Source organism: Enoplosus armatus, chromosome 10 (genome assembly GCF_043641665.1).
Source record: "Enoplosus armatus isolate fEnoArm2 chromosome 10, fEnoArm2.hap1, whole genome shotgun sequence".
NCBI lineage: Eukaryota > Metazoa > Chordata > Actinopteri > Centrarchiformes > Enoplosidae > Enoplosus > Enoplosus armatus.
The window spans coordinates 5,180,261-5,198,705 of record NC_092189.1 but is presented as its reverse complement, the minus strand read 5'-3'; the positions used below and the strand labels follow the sequence as shown (position 1 = coordinate 5,198,705).

Genomic DNA, 18,445 nt, shown 5'->3' with positions numbered 1-18,445 from the left:
TGTCCAAAACTGTCCCAAAGATATTCAGTTTATAATGATATAAAACAGAGAAAAGCAGCAAACAACTTCAGCGTAGAACTGACACCTGACATTACTTCCTTTTAGTGATTAGGTAACATTGTTTGAGAGAGCCCTGGAATAAACGTATTCCAGGGCTCTCTCCCTTCATTTCCTGTCATCTCTCTTTCACTACCTAATAGAGGCATAAAGTCTCACAGCTGGGCACTGTATAGCACATAAGTGAATTGCAAAGAATTTGGCAAAGGTTTGATCTCTCCAAGGGAGTCAGGAGTCAGTGTCGTCCACCTTAGATTGACTAGAGGTTACTCTCTTTACAGCAGCAAAGTTTGAAATTGTTCATTTAAGGGTGTGAGATACACCCTGGCTAATATAAATGGACTGTACAAAATGTTAGAAACACCTCTCAGTGTAACACAACGCAGTTCAACAGCATCACAAACTGCAGCCTCCAAAATGATCATTCAGTTGAATCAACACTTCTCTAAAACACTTCCAACAGCACCTGAATATTAAGCTTTACTGCAGGGCTTACCTTTAGCTAGTTGGACCTAATATACTGGAAACTGAGAGTATACCAAAGTTTACCTGACCAATAACATTTTTGTCATGTGTTGTAGGAAATTACTTTTCTTTAAAAAGAAATTTAAAAAAACATCACACTACATATTTGTGACCTGTTTTTGAAGTTTTTCGTCAGAAAGTGTTCAGAGACGGACTAACACATTGCTGGCTTTGGTATTTTTATGGGATTTTGTTGATCAAGACAATATAGAATAACACCAGCCTGATCCTTTCAAAGAATTTCATCATTGTGGGTTATAGTGATAATCTACAGGCTGTTTCAGAAGTGTATCTTATGTTAAATCAAGATACAGTTCAATAGTATAGTATAGTATAGTATATATATATGTGTGTGTGTGTGTGTTTGTTCTGATATCTGCTTGTAAAAAAAAAAACTGTCTGCTTCCTGATTCCCCTACAATAGAGGAATGGAAGGAGATAGTTAATGAGGTATACATAATGGAAAAACATGACTTTTTCACTTCGCCTGCAAATGAACAGATTTACTAAGTTACGGTCAAAACCATTTTTTTGTTTTAAAACTTAGTAATCTTTGTAACTATACATCCATCCTTTCAGAGTGTAAATATTTTTCATAGGATGGTTTCAAGTCATGCTGTTCAATTGTTGCCAACTTCTAATGCTCTCTGTATTTTTTCTGTAGTTGGTGAAATGTTCTCAACTATCCTCTAAATAAAAAATAAGATAGTTGACTCACTACACAGGACTCCTGAGTAGGATGATACATGGTGGACAGAAGTGATGGGTGAGTTCTCATTTGCATCTCCACATCATGATACCTGAGTGACACATAGTAACATCTTACCTTGATCCTGGGCATGGTGACTGTCGGAGGTCTTGCCTTGGCCACAAAGCTGTGCGATGAGCCTCTTTCCACCAGGTGTCTGGTGTAGGGCATATACATGCGACCACTGGGTCCAAACACAAAGTCCTCCCGGAGGGCATCCACCAACATTATAACCACCCTTTTAAAAAGGGGTTGAGGGAGGCGAGAGGAGTTGGGAGAGCTTCCTGTAATTACAGCAAACATTTCACGAGTTTTAGCAGATTACAGTCAGACAGACACTCGCATATAACCAGCAAGTGAGTCTGAGAGATGCTGTGAACTCACCTGTCAGCGGCTCCCCTGGCAGATCTGACAGCTTGCTCTTGGATGAGAAAGAAGACTTGACAGGTACGGGGAAAAATCCCCGCAGGAAGAGGGCAACGCCAATCACTTCAAGTATTAAAATAAACGAGGCAAAAACAGACGAGCGTACTTTCATTTTGCTGGTTGACGGACACTTTATGAGACGAGTAAGTTAGTAAGGTAACTTGCTAGCTAGCACTGCACTGTTTACCCAAAATATAGGAGAATATAGAAAGCCATAACATCCCATTTCAGATGGACGCACTGTCAAACAACATATTTCAAAGCCAAGTGTCTCAGTATGTAATACACTGATTCTGTATTATATATTTGTAGCTGTAATTAAGAATAACAACACTAATAGCAGATAGCGCTGTAGCCATTCATAGCGGCTTCCGCATTGATAGCATGAAACTACGGGTGTGACGTAGAGTCAAACAAGACCCATACGCTTTTTTTTTTACACACTGGAATGTTTGGCTCAGCTGCTGCCGGCGTAACAATGGGTGGAGGTGGAAAATAACTTCATTATAACCACTGCAGGTACAGGTGGAGTCGACCAGTTAAAGACATCATGGGATCTCATTTTAAATCTTGCTGCAGTTAATATCATCTGAGTGGAGCAAATATTTATTTAGCTGGTTTACATTGGTGTCAGTCTTGAACTGTAGTGAAGAGGTGTATTTTACAGCACTGTAGAAGTCATGAAAGATATACATTCCCAAAAGGGCGTTTTAAATATGTAGTAAAAAGTTGCAGGTCAGGTTCTTAGTGCCAAAGGAGGCCAGTCTACACTCCTGTATAAGTGATGAGTCCTAAAGCTGTCAGCTGTTACAAATCTTAGAGCCCCATGATATAACATCTTTAGTGGAGTGGAGTTCCTCAGCAGCACACACCCACAGTCCAAGGTCCAAGGCTGACACACCTGCACAATTTGAGAGCGAAGGCATATGTACCTTCTCATCTTTTGTTCTTTGCTTTTTGCATTTGGTACCAAGAAGATCAATAAAATCTGCTTATAGATTGAATATTGCCATGGACTGAGAGTTTTATAGATGAATGAATATTATGAATAAAAGTGTTCCTAAAACAGACCACTGAGGAACCCCTTTCTAGATCCATAGGAAACCAAATTGTTATTATATGTAATGGACAAAATTCATGTAGTACTATATGTGAAGGAGGTGCACATAATTAACAGTATCAAATGCGCCACTTAGATCTCTGGAAAGTGCTAAAGCTAAACTTATGATACTTTTTTTTTTTTTTTTTTAAACCCAAGGCAACATCCTGGCTTGTGAAGCCAAGTTGAGTCACATCTGAATGTTCACAAATAAACTCAAATGTCAAAACATCAAAAAAATAACTGTAAAGAAGCTCGTAGGCTGCTGATTTTTACAGTTTGGGGACTACAAATTAGTCATAGCAAAAAGTGTTTGACTGTAAAATTAGCAGGCTTGCTCAATGCAATCTTAGTTTAACAGCACTCATGGCTGTCAAATGTCATTTGATAGAACAATGAATACAATATAAACTCAGGATTTTTTGATATTCAGGCTTCATATCATCAGTTTGACTTGTCATAGCAGGGAAAGCACAGGCATAATTTATGCCTGCATTTCAGGGTATTGAGTAATCGATGTTATGAATTATGCCCGTTCTTTTCCTGCTATAACATGCCAACATGTCTGCAATGAACAAGGTCAGATCCTAAACCTTAACTGACAGTCTACATATTTCAAGCGTTTTTACTTGAATCCTTGAATTCACTGCACACTGGTGAAGTACAACCTGTCAAAATTTGCTCTGCTCTCGTCCCTTTCACTGCAGCTAAATACCAATTAGTTTGAGGGACAGTACAAAGGGCAGCACATAGGGACAATGAGATATTTCATCGAGCCACTACGGCCGCTGGGTAGAAGGTAAGTGGACTGTCTAGAGTTTTATAGGATTTACACCTGACATTTATGGGGCCTGAGGCTGATGAGGACTGATTGGAAATTAGCTCAGGATGGAATGAACTCTTTTGCGTGTTTGAGCTGCTGCTGCCATCTGCTGGGAACACTGCTTAAAGGACAGGCTTTGTGATTTTGTTTTCCTCCAACACAGACACATAACACAACAAGAATCATATTTTCTATCAGTCCCTTTGGAGGTCAGATGTTAGGGTCAGCAACCAATCAAGAGGTGGTAGGGATTAAGCGTTTGGTTCAGTAGCATTACACCACCCTGCACACCTGCAGCGAGGAAGTCAACGAGTCACTCCAGCAGGACATTGGTTTAGTTATAATATTTTGCAACTCTGGCACAAACTGATGCAGTCATGTTCTATTCTCTTTTTCATACAGTGTGCAGAACCCCCATGATCAAACAGGCATATTTAGTGTGGTAAACAGGAAATGTTTCCATAGGCATTTACAATGTCTTACTGAATACAGCAGGTTTTTAGCTCACTTCTTACAAAACCATGAGCTGAACAATACTTTTTAAATGATCTGTTAATCTATCAGTTAATTTAAACTGCTTCATCAGTCTCGCTATACGATGTTCAAAGTAATGACTGAAACTTATAAAGCATTCGAATAATTGGGGATAAGTGAAAGCAGGATTTCATCAAAAGACATTGATTTTAAACATGTTAAATTCCTCGGCTGGCAAATGATCTGTTAAATGTCAGAGAGGAAGTAATGAGGCATATTGTGGAAATCAGCACAATCACAGCAGTTTGCAGCACCAACGAGCACTTTATTTAGAGACAATCTAGCAGGGCCTTTCAATAACAAAGACCTGTTGCATGTAATAATGATATTATATAATATTATACTAAGTGTATTGCAGTCTATTTGTCTTTCCTCTTCAGAACATTAATGAAAGCGTCTTTGGGAACTTCCACATTGCCGATAAGCCGCATCTTCTTTTTACCTTCTGCCTGTTTCTTCAGCAGCTTCATCTTCCGTGTTATGTCACCTCCGTACTGCCCAGACGAACCATATGCAAAATAAAATTAAATATAGTGTTTGCGGTGCATTTGTGGATTCAAAAATGTTAAGAGAGCTAGGGAAAACCTTTACTTACACATTTAGCGAGAACATTTTTTCTGTACGCCTTAATTCTGAAAGAAGCAAATATTGTCATGTCACATTTTTAAAGGCAAGTTAATTTATTTAGCACATTTCATATACAACACAAATCATAGCGCTTTATACTGTATATACGCATTGTTTTGCATTAGATGCAATTCTAACAAAGCCTTGAGCTCCAGCAGTGATGTTGTACTTACGTTTCCCTTGCAAGGACCTTACTTCCGATGGCTGCTTGCACAGCGATCTCAAACATCTGCCTTGGTATGGAGTCTTTGAGTCGCTCACACATGGCTTTCCCTGAGCTGTACGCACTGTCTCTGAAATGAAAACACACCCGTCGGAACCACAAACAACTATAAAACGCCGCTGCTCTACGCTATCGGCATTGGAAAAGAAGATAAGGGTGCAATCCTTAAAATCTACTGTGCTCAAAACATCACCTCAAAATACAGTCGCTGACAATGACAGGTACATGTGTCACCCCAAATAAAGGCAGGTAGCCTGTGGGCAGTCACTAACAAGATGCGTCATCTCTCCAAGTTTAATCAAAATGGCCTTTTAATCTGTGTTACATTTCAAAACTGAGCAGTCGTCAGACATTCTGCTCTGTGATTGGTGAGTGGCCCTTAAAGAATAACAGACTGAAGCTCAGCTCAGCTCTGAGGCTTACAGTATAAATGGCCAGAGAGTGGCTGTCGCCGGTGAAGCGCGGAGCCCTTCAATTACCAAAGTCTGCACTGGCTTTGGTAGTGAGTGCATTAAACACAGATCTGCCGGGCGTCATCACTTTCTGCCTGTAAAGTTACTCTATTGTCCTTCTTACAAATGGAATGAAGTCCTTGTCCGGTGTGTAAAGTCATCGTAGTAGATAATGTTAACACTGGCTGCCAAGAGGCCGTTTTTTAATGTTATCCCGGGTGTTGAATATATTTCATGCTCCATTGGCTCAGCAGAATGGCTTTAGTAATGAAGGACCATATAACCTTGGAATTATGTAAACTCGTAAAAATCGGCCAATTCTGTTCCGTGAGAGCAACGATGATAATGAAGCTTTGGGAGACTGACAGAGAAGGCAGCAGAGGTGCACCTCCTGAGACAAACTGGGAACTCAGCTATGACTTGAAACACACTGTACCTGTGTACAATGGTGGTGAGTTCTTCCACAGGCCGCCCGTTCAGCAGAATATCCATCTTTATCAAATCAGCAGCCTGGTAGCCTGCGTTCTCATAGTCAAAGCTACGGAAGATAAAACCAGCCAGTCAAAAGTGTTACAGTATGTCATTAAAGACCTTTAACCAGACCTTTAAGCAACAGCAACGACTCAAGCAAGGGTGCACAGGAGAGGGAAAACTATGGGATTGAAGGGAGGATTTAATGGCTTGGGAATGTTTACATTTACCAGATTCACTGACGTTTTTCCTGACTTCAACTAAATACAAGTTGCGAATCGACTTTGCTGCGAAAATACATTTTTTAGCATTTTCAGCTGAGTGTATGTAAATTATATCAGTACACTGGTATTGGCAAACAGACCTACTGCCATAAATGAGACACAGTGAAAGGTTGCAAATTAAACACGATGCCCCAAAATGCATATTGAGTGTTTATGAGTTGATACGTAGGACTTGTTTAGTTTTACCTTGCATATCCAGAAGACAGTGATTTCAGGAGGTCATAGAAATCCACAACGATTTCGTTTAAAGGGAAGAGATACTTCATCATGACACGCTGGTCGTCGATGTACACCATGTTCTTCTGGATGGCTCTGCGGTTCTTTAAGAACACGACAACATGATGATCCATCCATTTTGCATGCATTTACAATCTCAACAATCCAAGAAGGGGTTCCTTTGGTAACCTCTGTAATTTAGGAAGACTGCTTGGAGACTCTTCTCACCCCAAACATGTAAAGTAGCATCAGAAATATAAACACAAAAGGATCATATTTGTATTTTGTATTTCTCTTTGGCTCTGGAACAATTTGGAAAGAGTAAAAAGCAAACGATGCTCTCTAGCATCTCCTGTCAAACTACATTTTCCAACGGGCTTGAGAATCAGGCCGACTGGTCTGTGAGTATTCAGACAGCATCAAAAAACAGGTCTACACTTTAAATAAGATGTTTGCAAGGCAGATACATATGTTAGTTCTACACAAGTAAATGAAAATCAGCCCCATGTGGTGCAGAAATAACACATTCAGGTTAAATAGTACAGTTTTCCTCTTACCAAGCAGAGAGTCATAATCTTGCCAGTGTAACTGTCTGGAGCAAGAATGGTCCCCAGAACCATCGGCTCCAAGTACTCCGACACAACTGATCGTTCTGGGAACTGAGCGGGGTTCACGATGGTTATCTCCTCACTGCCGTGTGCCTGTTGGAAGAACCAACGAGATTTCAACCTCCAAATAAAAACCGGTAAAGGTCTTTCCAAAAGCCTTCATGATTTTAAAGTAGTACTCCACCCAAAGGCTATGTTTCGACATTGAAACCCTCCCTGCAGGCTTGAAATTGGCAGCACAAGATTTTGATTGTCCTCTCAAGTATTTCCCATCAAGTATCTCCCATGTGTCATGTTACAGGAAAGCATGGTAGCAATACCAGAGAGCCTCCAATCATCATTCATCTCCAAGTCTGCACAAACTTTCTTTTTGCTGAAACTGCACTGAGAGCCCAGCTCTACAGTAAGACCTATGTGTGAGATATATGAGCAGGAGACGGCTCTTACCTTGATGAGCTTGGCTGAAGAGAGGACAGCCTTGTAGGGCACGGTGGGCGCTGTTACTATAACAGAGGCATTGTATTCCTGCTCCAGCCTCTGATTGAACACCTCCATATGGAGAAGACCCAGGAAGCCAAGTCTGCAGGGAGGGGGGAGACAGGGAGGTTCACAGGTTCACTCAAGTTTTATAATTGATATTCATGCTTTTAATTACAAAGAGCCTGTTTGGAAAGACTTCAACAGTGAGTAAGATTCACTGCTGTTACAGTGCAGTTTCATACTTCCAAATGATCTAAATCACTGCCTAACACCATCTGGACTAATATGACCTGTGATGATAAATAAACTCTTACTTGGCTGTCTATTTTGGCCACATACAGTATGTCCCAAGGAAAGTTGTTAATCCCCCTATCAATCACATCATGTGTTGTCCAAGTTTGTGTAGAAACCGATGGAAGAAGACACATCTTGCTACTTTCCCTAAATTTGGTGCCTTTTAGGAAAAAAAAGTTTTCTGCAACAGCAAATGTCAGCAAAAACAAACACTATGACTCCTGAAGCGGGTCTAAAAGTGTTGTGGTTGTTTCCAGGCACTGTCACAGTATATGTAATATAATGACCCCCTCCTCTGTTGTGGTCTTTAAAGCCATTTTTCATTCTAATTCAATACAGTCTCTCTCACCTCCAGCCTGCTCCCAGGGCCAGACTGCTGTCTCTCTGCACTGTGACGCTCGAGTCGTTCAGGGTCAGCCTCTCAATGGCACTGCGGAGGCCCGGGTACTCTGACTGGTCCATCGGATACATGCCTGAGGGACAGAAAAACAAAAGAGAAGAGTGCACATCATCAGCAAACGGGACTCTTTTCACTTATTTGCAAAGCACCGACTGCACTTACTGAACCAGGGAAACACAGCATGTACTGAAGGGGTTTTCAATGATGCTGGAATATAATGTCCTGTTATGTACCGAGTAAGTATGATGAGTGCATGTGTGGTTTAAAAGACTGGTATCCTCAATTCTAGTTTTTATCCCAAATTTACACAGAGATGTTTATCCGCCAGCAGGAAGTGACTGCAGATGAGAACACTTCTTACCAGCAAAGACCATGGCTTTGGCGGGTTTGAACCCTGGAAGAGCTTCCACCGGCTGCTCCTGGAGGTAGAGTGTGTCACCAATCTGGGCCTCCTTCACATCCTTCATCCCTGCTATTATGTAGCCCACTTGGCCTGCAAACCTACACAACACTAATGAGTTACACAAATGCAATGTAAACAAGCATCTCTGGAGAAAAGAACAAATGTTAAAAATGTGTGACTGTGTGGACCAGTGCTTATTACAAAGAATCTGTAGTAATACAGAAGAGCAGGCTGGCGTATCATTCAAAGACATTGCAGTGGCAATGTCAGAATCAGATTTCAAACGATGTCTTACATTATAAATTTGAGGATGTTTTACATGTCTGTTGCAATAGACAGAATTTAAATAAAGCTACGTTGTATTTGTCTGAGAATGTAGCACAGCAGAGACTCTCTTTTTAATCATTAACACATTTAAAAACGACATCTTTGCACAACTTAGTGTGTGACAGGTGCTTCAAAGCACAGCAGAAAAACACTGACTCCATCACTGACGGAGTGTGTTTCAGTCTAAACGACCTTCAACAGATATATGAACGAGCATCAAAGAGTTCCATTTATCTCCATAGATGCGGAAAAGATCCAATCAGAAGACCACTGAGTCAACTGGTGCATAAAACACATCTCAGTAATTAGGTCACAATGGGATATCCCCCGCCCCAAAAAAACATACATATTTTATATATGAAAGGTAGAATATGTTTAAAAGATGCATTCCAATTAGGGCTGCTAATGCTCATTTTCATTATTGATAATCCTGCTGATGAAGATATTCAGTGTTTTGTCACTTCACTAAAAAAAATCTGCAGCAAATCTTCACAATTGAGAAGCTGGAACCAGCACGTTTAGCATTTTTGCTTTAAAAAAAATGACATAAATGACTAAACTCAACTATCAAAATTATTTTTCTGTCGATCAACTAATCGTTTCAGCTCTACTGGGTGAGGTAGCGAGTGGTAGAAATGACACGAGGCGAGGAAGAACACCGCGTACAGCTTCTGTGTTGGGTGCTCATCTGGCCGGAGAAGCCCCAGCTCGTTGACCTCGTAGGTTTTGCCGAGATGCGCCGACACGATCTTGTCTCCTTTTTTGACCCGACCTCCAAACACGGCGATGTTGGCCACCACTCCTCTGTAGTGGTCGAAATTGGAGTCAAACACTAGGGCTTTAAATGGGTCATCGGTACTTGCCACAGGCCTGAGAATACAAGGAGGGGGGAAAAAAAGAAAAGCTTCACTTGCGTGTGTCAAGCGTGTTTCATGGGAGCAATGAACCCAAATGAACCTTCTTACGCTGGAATTCTGTTCACAACGGCTCCGAGAACATTTTCAACATTTGTTCCAAGTTTAGCTGAAATCTGGAAAAGATGAGATCACAAACGAAGAGACATTTCTCAGATAAGTGACACGGAAAAGTAAAAAGCAGCTTACGTGTGCTCCAACTCACCCTGATGCATTCATCACTTGGAATATCAAACACCTTTTCAATCTGTGACTCCACTCTCTCTGGGTCTGCGTTTTTCAAATCAATCTAAGGAAGAAATGTTCAAATTAGAAAGGCAGGCTGAATAGCAGTCAAGTAGAAAAGTACTATGTGATTAAACCAAAGACAAGCAGGTCTCAGTGTACCTTGTTGATGACAGGGATGATTGCCAGCTGAGCTTCAAAAGCCAGGTAGAAGTTGGCCACCGTCTGCGCTTGAACCCCCTTCACATGACAACAATATATCAACCACTGCAGCACATTTCCCATCCACAATAACTCACTAAGAAGGCCGGGAGCTAGAAATCTGGTTTTCTACCTGATTGGCATCGACAATCAACAGGACACCTTGGCATGCAGAAATCGATCGAGACACTTCATAACTGAAGTCAACATGACCCTGCAGAGAGGGAAAGCAGCGGAGATTCAAAAACATGACAGACATGAGGGTGCGGCAGCATGTAAACAAAGGACAGTGACAAAAGATTTGTAGACCTATTTTAATATCTCCTTTCATGAACACCGATCTATTACAGCGAGATGCCATTTTGGTCTGATGTTACTGTGATTAGTATTTTGGCTGAGAGAGCTGGGGCTGTAAATTTGAAACATGCAACTTTTTCACATAATGACAACGATAAATAAATAGGAGACACTTCACAATATCAATCGGTCTTAAAGCCACAATCCATCTATTTGTTTTAGATTGTGTTTTCTGTTATGGTGAAGAAATTATGGAACACATATAATCTGCCACAGTACGGAGAGGTCACAGCAGTAGCAACCACCAATGAAAACAATAAGGAAAGGAAGCAGTTACGCAGACTATCTAAGTGACTGGTGTTGGGGGGAGGTGCAGGTTCAAATCAAATAGTAAAAACACATTTGCCATGACACATTTTCCATTCAGATATGCAGAAACAGCAGGCAGAAGCGGTGCACTCTTAACTCCTCTTTAAAACCTCCTTCTTGCTGACATCCGACCCCACTGAGCACCTACCGGTGTGTCGATGAGGTTCAGGAGGTACTGCTGTCCCTGGTAGCTGTAAAAGAGTGACGCTGTCTGGGCCTTCACTGTTATCCCTCTCTCTCGCTCCACCTGAAGCTTGTCCAACACCTGTTTGTTCTTCTCAGTCTTTGCTATGGCACCTGTTTATCAATGACAGCCATTAGCGACACGTTGTGTTAATTGTAAGCATGTTATTAACTGCTGATATAACATGGTTTGCTAAGTACTATGTCTGGACCTCAATCGTGACCAGCAATGTCCCTGATTAATGGTGGGAGCATACAGTCCAATTACTGTAGATCCTAGTACAGGACATTATCACATTATCGGCTTCAGTGTGCGTTTACACATACTAAACCCAGCCATCGATCGCAAGTCTATTCCATCGATCATTTTCTCTTCAAGCCACCACAAAAGTTCATCAACAAGTAAGCCAACAAACCTGTCATCTCCAACAGCCTGTCGGCCAAAGTGCTTTTTCCATGGTCAATATGAGCAATGATGCAAAAATTCCTGATCCTGTCCGCGGGGAACTTAGACAGGTCAATAGCATCCTTAAAGGGAAAAGGAAAGGAGCCTGTTTAATAATATGACAGTCACTCAGCAACTGCTGAATGTTTACAGTTACCCATCTTAAAGAAACAGCAATATTTGGGCAAGAACAGAACCATAAATGAGGTGAAGAGCTTTATGAGTATATGTATTTGTTAGTTGCCTTGTCTGTCTGCGTGCTGATCCTCTTGAGGCTGCTGGAGAACACAGGCAGCCGCTTCATCCAGCGATGTCTGAGCAGTGTGTAGGTCATGTTACAGTGTTGTATTTTCCTTCTGTACATTTTCAACTGTAAGACGCGTCTTAATAGGGACGTTTCACACCACCGTTTCACCAGAGACAGTGACATGTTTTCGTGAAGCTAGCCCAACCTTACGTTAACCAAGTTACCTAGCAGAAGAGAAGGATACATACATGTTAGCTGGCGTTAGCTAGCTAGCTAGCTAGCTGCGGAATACCTCTATATTGTCATTAATACATTCTGGGCTATTGCCACATTGGCGGACCATTGGTGGGCAGTCACGACGATAAAAATACACTAAACTGTTTAAAGTAAATATTCCTATAATAACCCCGGTGCATGAGTTCCTAGGGTGCTGACATTTTGGGTGAAAAGTTCACCGGCAAAGACTTATGGGAAATGTTGTTGATTCCACGAACCAGAGATGATATAAAGAAACGAGATGGTGTTCTACAATAACTTCCGTCTTCTTATATGCCGGTCAAAGCAAGCGAGCAAATCGTGAATCCTTAATACGCTGTCACACTGTTGCTCTTTAATGTATCGAACGATTTATTGTTATGCTAACGAGCTTTGCAAAGCTAACTGCGCTGCTGGCAATCATTTACTTCCGGAGATTGTTTGAATGCTACATTGCAACAGCCTACTGCAGGCTATTTCTCTAGTTGATAGTCACTAACTCAAGGGACTACATTTGGAATAACACCATCATAAAGAGAAATTAACATTTGAAACGCTTGCATCAAAGGAGGATGACTATCGTGACATGCTATTATCTTCGGAAATGCTTGGACAGTCGGAAGTCCCGCCTACTCAATCCGTCAGATGAAGGATAAAAATGGATATCAGTTGCTATGACAACGAAGCTGCCTCTTGCACAAGAATAGATTACTGCTTCTCTTCTTTGTGCCGCCAGAGATAATAAGCCTCTATTAGCCCCAGTTTCTGCCTGTCATGCAATCATATTTTTTTTCTTTCACTTTTGAGACGAGGATTGTATTTGAGTCACCGAGCTAAGCGTCTGTTTTTTCTCAAATACAAGCCTGTCTCACAAGACATCTCACAGGTCAATCCGAAAACACTACCCACATACCAGCCCCTTGGTCTGGAGAGATTCCTCAGTCATTTTATGTCCCACCTTCTTCTGTGCGATGATCTTTAACTCATTCCCCCCAAGTCGACTCTTTGCAGAGATGGCAGCCTGAGAAGATGCCCCTGCTTGTGTAAGATGCAAGAAAATATGAATGTGTTCTAGCATACTATGTGAGTGAATATGAAATAAATATCACATAAGTGAACCTGATAATAAAACTTTAAATTTTGGTGGTTTGGTGTGTACATGAAGAGCATAGATCAGCTTAGGTTCATGTTACAGTAACACTGCACATATTCCACTGTTTGCATGCATTTGGTGACGACATCTGAAGCTAGTGTCTCACTTGTCGTCCTCCTCTGTCAGCATCTAAACGCACACTCCCTTTGGTGACTTGTTTAGGTTGAACATGGCGAGGTTTGCTGAAGCTGTTCAGTCATGTCTCACCACATTATGCCATGGCCAGTGTGTCCCCATGGCAACCGCAGCCATGTGGATTTGTTAGCGTGTGATGTCTTGAGGTTGTGGCCTTCCTCGTTTTAGAGAAACTGATTTCCCTCACAAAAACTCAACATGGTAATTTGAAAGAAATGCAATGTTTTCTTTTGTAATTTCTTCTAAGTCACTAAGGTTAATGTATTAGGATTTGAAAGAGGCTATGGTCCAAATCATGTATATTGGTCCCACGTGTATCCTTCTTAGGCCTTGGTATAGCTGTTCCCAGGGTAATCTTACAGCAATGCACTGGCCTTTCTCCGATCAGATATTTAAGTCACTGTCCAATTTAAACTGTCACAGATTAGATTTCATTTTCATTGAACTGAACTGTCTAGAAATCTGTAGAGAAACGACCGTGGTGAAGTTAGTTTTAAGTTCGACAGACATTCATTCGCACTTAACCGCTGGACACTTAAGGACCGTCAATAAATTCATTTTGAAATGACACAAAACCAATGTTTTGGTTCATGTGGCACACTGGGTCACATTTACCCTTTACAGCAGAGGAAGCACTAAGATCCAATATGTAGAGGTGTGTCCCATGTGGCCTGCGTAGTAATAATGTTTGGTATTGATTTGGAGCCATTATTTTCTGTCAAAATATTCAAATACAATAAAGGAATTACACATTAGCCATCAAAATAACTGTGCTACATGAGACCAATTTAGTATAATTTCACAATAACAATTTTCACTAATATGGGCAAGTCAGCATGAAGGTAATGAAAAAAACACTGGTCATTTAAACCCTAAGTTAAAGGGAAGCTTTGCAGATGTTCGACCAGCTCCCTGCTCATTTGCCGGCTCTGGGCTGTTCTATAATCCTTTTTTCCAGGGCCAGGGCCCACTGGTGATGCTGCTGGGGTAAATGTTCACCGATGGAAACAGAATTTCTTTTGATTGAAGTTGCTGAATCTACAGAGGAAGGGGCACAAGCATGTGAAACGTTACACCAAAGCTTTGGGCCACGTATGGACAGGGGAGAGCTTGAAACAGACTTCAGGAAACTGAAAAGCCAGCGGGGCGAAACGGCCATTTAAGCAGAGAGTAAGTGCTATAGCAGCAGTGTTTTGTTACTAACACGGCAACATTATAGTGTAATGCACGAGCCCAGTGCATTATGGTTGTTGTAGGTTTTCTAACTTTTGAGCAAAAGGGAATACCACAGCCCTTTTTCTCCCTTTTTAGCACCAATTTTAAAAGTATTTGCATCTTTCTGAAGCATTGACAGCCCAGTTTTATGAAAACGCCATCTTTCCAGCAGTGAAATACCCCTTCAAGTGCGAGGGCTAGGCGGTGAGCTAACCGTCCTGAAGACGCTGGTGGATCTGGAGTGAAGGTCTGTGGAATATCCGACTTCAAACTAACTTCACTGCAGTGTAGAGAAATGCAGTCTATGGCTCCTTTTGGAGTGCACCAGTCTGACACTTTATTAGGAAGATTTCTTGACATGCATGTAAGCAGCCCTGCTCTGCCGTCCTACTGGACACCTCACATCCATCAGTATTGATTTCTGTCAGGCCGCAGCCTCTGAGCGGATGAACAGGGTCAGCTGTGCATCGAGGAGACCTCACTCTGGGGGTCTGTGCAGCGCAGCGCTTGAGTGGTGGAAAGATCGGGCCAGAAAATGAAACTTCAGCGAGCTCTGCATTACAGCTCAGTGCCACAGGGCTTTTTGTGGGTTTTACCAACACACTGGTAATGATAGTCCCTGGCAGCATAGACGCATTGCTTGACAGCATCCTCTCCTGCTGAAGAAGGACTGAGCTGTTTTGCTCACGGTCCCATGATCTCACTGGGCTGTAAATTCATGGGCTTATATGTATTTCAAGGGAGAAGCAGGAACTGACTGCGGCACGGCTGATATTAACAGATACATTGATGTCGGCATATACGTTAGCTAAAAGTAAAAAAATGTTTGTTTAAATTATATAAATATGTAAATATATTGGCTAATACGTCATCATTGGATTCTTAAAACTCTCAAATATCAACATCGGTGGGAGCTTTAAAACTCTGGTATCAGTCAGGCTCTGATTTAAAAAACATGGCACAAACTAGATGTAAAGAATTGAAATGATATGTGTTTTATTAGAAACTGTGCACTGAATCAAGCATCCACCTTGTGAACAATCATTTTATCTGGAATGTTTCAGATTCTATCAGGATGTTGGAGAAAATCAGAAATAAAAATCATTTATATCCGATAACATAATTTGTAAAAAAAAAAAAAAAAAGAAGAAAAAAAAGAAAATCAATAAAAATGCTAGATTTCATCTTCATGCAAAGTTTGATTCAACACTCAAATTAAATTAAATGAAGTTAAAATATTGAAAAAAGAAAATACCACAGTAGAGTACCATATATGGCTACTGATATGGGGCTGAACATGATTTGTCTTCTTGATACACAGCATCTATGGCAGAGATTGTGTCAAAATGGGTTTTTACTTATTTGCTTTGCCTAACACAGTATGCTCATGAAGTACAATCATTGGTTGTCCCTGTTATTTTGTTGCTGATGGAATTGGATTACATGATGACTGTATGGCTTTTGAGTTACTCCAAAGTACAAGTACAACAATCAACCTGCATTAGAATGTGTGACGGATCTAAAAAAGTCCCAGATCCTGGCTGTATCTTCTCACTTTTGGGTCCATTACACAAAAGATTTGCTGGCAGAGGAACGTGGCTATCATCCGCACATGATTCATTGAAGTTCATGTTGGCACAAAACAGCCCTGTGTTTGCAGTCATCTCCCTTTCATATCGGTAATTATTTCAAAATGTGGGATCATGAAATGTGTTGTAAATAGCCCGACACTGGATGTGAATAATCACCTAAAATTGTAATGGCAGACATGCTGATTAGTACTGCCGCAGTGCTCTAGTCTACACCAACAAATCCACACTGTCCTCCAGAGTTACTGCCACCATAGATGAGCCAATAGAAAGCTTCCCCCTGATGTTTGTCTGAAGACTGAGTTTGTGTGCCTTTAAACCATACAGTGGTTATTAGCATATGGAATCATTTGGACTTTAACGTTAATTATGAAATAAAAATGTACAAAATAACTTGAACGAAAATGAATTGTGAATAAAGCTTATTGGTGCGTTTGTGAAGCAACATGTTCTTCTTTGTGTACCTTCAGCAATAGATTCCATTTATTTTACTGTACTTTTATTATTGAAGCTGTATTGATCCTTCTTTGAATCACTTATCAATATATCAATAATCAGAAATGTACTGTCTGCTTCACCGTCTGATAATAAACCACCTGTACTCTACAAAGTTAGCAACTTAGCTGGCTGGTGGAGCCCAAAACAGAGCTAAAAGGAGAGTGAATACTCCAATGTGACGCTCCTGTCTGTTGGATGCGTAAATAGGCATTTTGTTTGCTAACACGTTAGCCACAAATGTCATCAACTTCACTACTTCATCGGGGCTATGTGTGGTGTTTTTCTGCCCTCCAGAGATCATTAAGTCAGATGCTTCTTATAGTACTCAGTTATCAAAGCCCAGATGCATCTAGCTTCCGTACCGAGAGGTATTTCCAAGTGAAACAGGAGGGCGGGACATGACATTGGGGGGAATTTGAACACCCGCCGACACACCGACGTACCATGCTGTTCCTAGCTAGCTAACTGATGAATGTTAGCTCCGTGGCGCTAAAAATTGAAGATTGATTGATGAGTGGAAGTCATGATATTATTGGTTGAAATTGGTTGGTTCATGCTTTGTTTTACAGTAAGAAAACATGATTGGATTTTGATATGACAATACAAAGAAATAGATTTTTTTTTTTGGCATATATTGTTAAATAGGTCCACAATATGACCGGGCATGTGATCTAAAAGGGTTAAAAGGCCTTTTCATTTCATCTTGACTTTAAGTTATAGATTATAGTCTATTGGTTTGTTTTTTTTCTAAAGCTCTGCCAACGTTAACAAAACTTGACAGCATACACATGTAAACATACCATTCAATTCAGTAATTGCACTTTATATATACAAACAATAGTGACTTCATGTAAATATACAAATGAACTGAACTTGAGTTTTAACTTTAAACACACAGTGTGCATCTTTTGTAATTCTGTTGATTTTCTGTTTCTCTCCTTCTCTATGTAATGTGCTCTCATTCGTATAGATATTTTCCTGTAACTCCAAATGATACCACTTCAAACTTCATTTGGCAGCACTGCACAGTATTAAACGCACAAACACACTCATTTTGTAGCTTCTTCTGTATTTTTTTTTTTTTTTACAACTTATTTGGCTCTGAGTGTCAGTAACTCTGGAGGTCAGCTTTTGACTGCAGCCCCATACCTGTAGTCACAGATAATAAAACCACTTTGACACTGTAACAATATTATACAGGTGTGTTTTTGCATTGGCTTGGACAGAAAAATAAAGAGTCAGGCCACTCTTACAGCAGATGGCAAAGAAAGTAAGAAATGTGATATAATCAGTCCCTTTCACTCAAAAGAAAAATATGTACTATAATATCAAGAGTGGGCATTACCAGCAAAATTCAACACATTTAGAAGTAATCTTAAATAAAATGTATGTGTTCGTGTGTATGTGTTCATCTCTACTCTTCATTTGATTTGTATGTACAGTGGCCACATACTGTAACTGGAAACATACTTTCAAGGAAATATGCACTCTAATCAAAGTAATCACACAATATGTCACTATGGAACCATGAATATAAATATACATACACATTTACAAAAGCCAGGCTCTTCAAAAGTGCGGCAGACGGTGTAGAAAACAGGCGGAGATAGAGGATCACACTGCAATCCAGGACTTCACTCTGTAAAGGTATGTGTACACAGTTGCTGGAGGTATTTAGTTCGTTTCTTAGTCCCCAGACCAGGACCCATTAAAAACTGGCCT

General features: G+C 40.7%; 2 protein-coding genes across 8 annotated transcripts in view; both read right to left on the bottom strand.

The window, feature by feature from the left end:
- Positions 1 to 1,868, bottom strand: part of pigg (phosphatidylinositol glycan anchor biosynthesis class G (EMM blood group)) — a 55,234-nt gene extending 53,366 nt beyond the window's left edge. For all 6 annotated transcript variants that reach the window (XM_070912961.1, XM_070912958.1, XM_070912959.1 and 3 more), the window contains exons 1-2: positions 1,715 to 1,868; positions 1,409 to 1,614 (exon numbers count right to left, since the gene is read on the bottom strand). In XM_070912961.1, coding sequence (XP_070769062.1) covers positions 1,409 to 1,614; positions 1,715 to 1,868 — 360 coding nt within the window. The remainder of the gene's footprint in view (positions 1 to 1,408; positions 1,615 to 1,714) is intronic.
- A 2,588-nt stretch (positions 1,869 to 4,456) lies between these two features.
- On the bottom strand, positions 4,457 to 12,111 carry guf1 (GTP binding elongation factor GUF1). 2 transcript variants are annotated; one of them, XM_070912965.1, is made up of 17 exons: positions 11,876 to 12,111; positions 11,603 to 11,714; positions 11,152 to 11,300; positions 10,471 to 10,551; positions 10,299 to 10,376; positions 10,117 to 10,200; positions 9,963 to 10,027; positions 9,664 to 9,867; positions 8,629 to 8,768; positions 8,217 to 8,340; positions 7,541 to 7,673; positions 7,043 to 7,186; positions 6,456 to 6,589; positions 5,951 to 6,052; positions 5,013 to 5,132; positions 4,808 to 4,844; positions 4,457 to 4,706 (listed from the first exon to the last, which is right to left on the bottom strand). In XM_070912965.1, the coding sequence occupies exons 1-17, from the start codon at positions 12,059 to 12,061 to the stop codon at positions 4,572 to 4,574; spliced, it is 2,028 nt and encodes a 675-aa protein (XP_070769066.1). In that variant the 5' UTR covers positions 12,062 to 12,111; the 3' UTR covers positions 4,457 to 4,571. The 2 variants fall into 2 exon arrangements, with proteins under 2 accessions (XP_070769066.1, XP_070769067.1); XM_070912966.1 differs by lacking the exon at positions 11,876 to 12,111 and having other exon boundaries at positions 10,150 to 10,200; positions 11,603 to 11,672.
- Between the last annotated feature and the right edge of the window lie 6,334 nt (positions 12,112 to 18,445).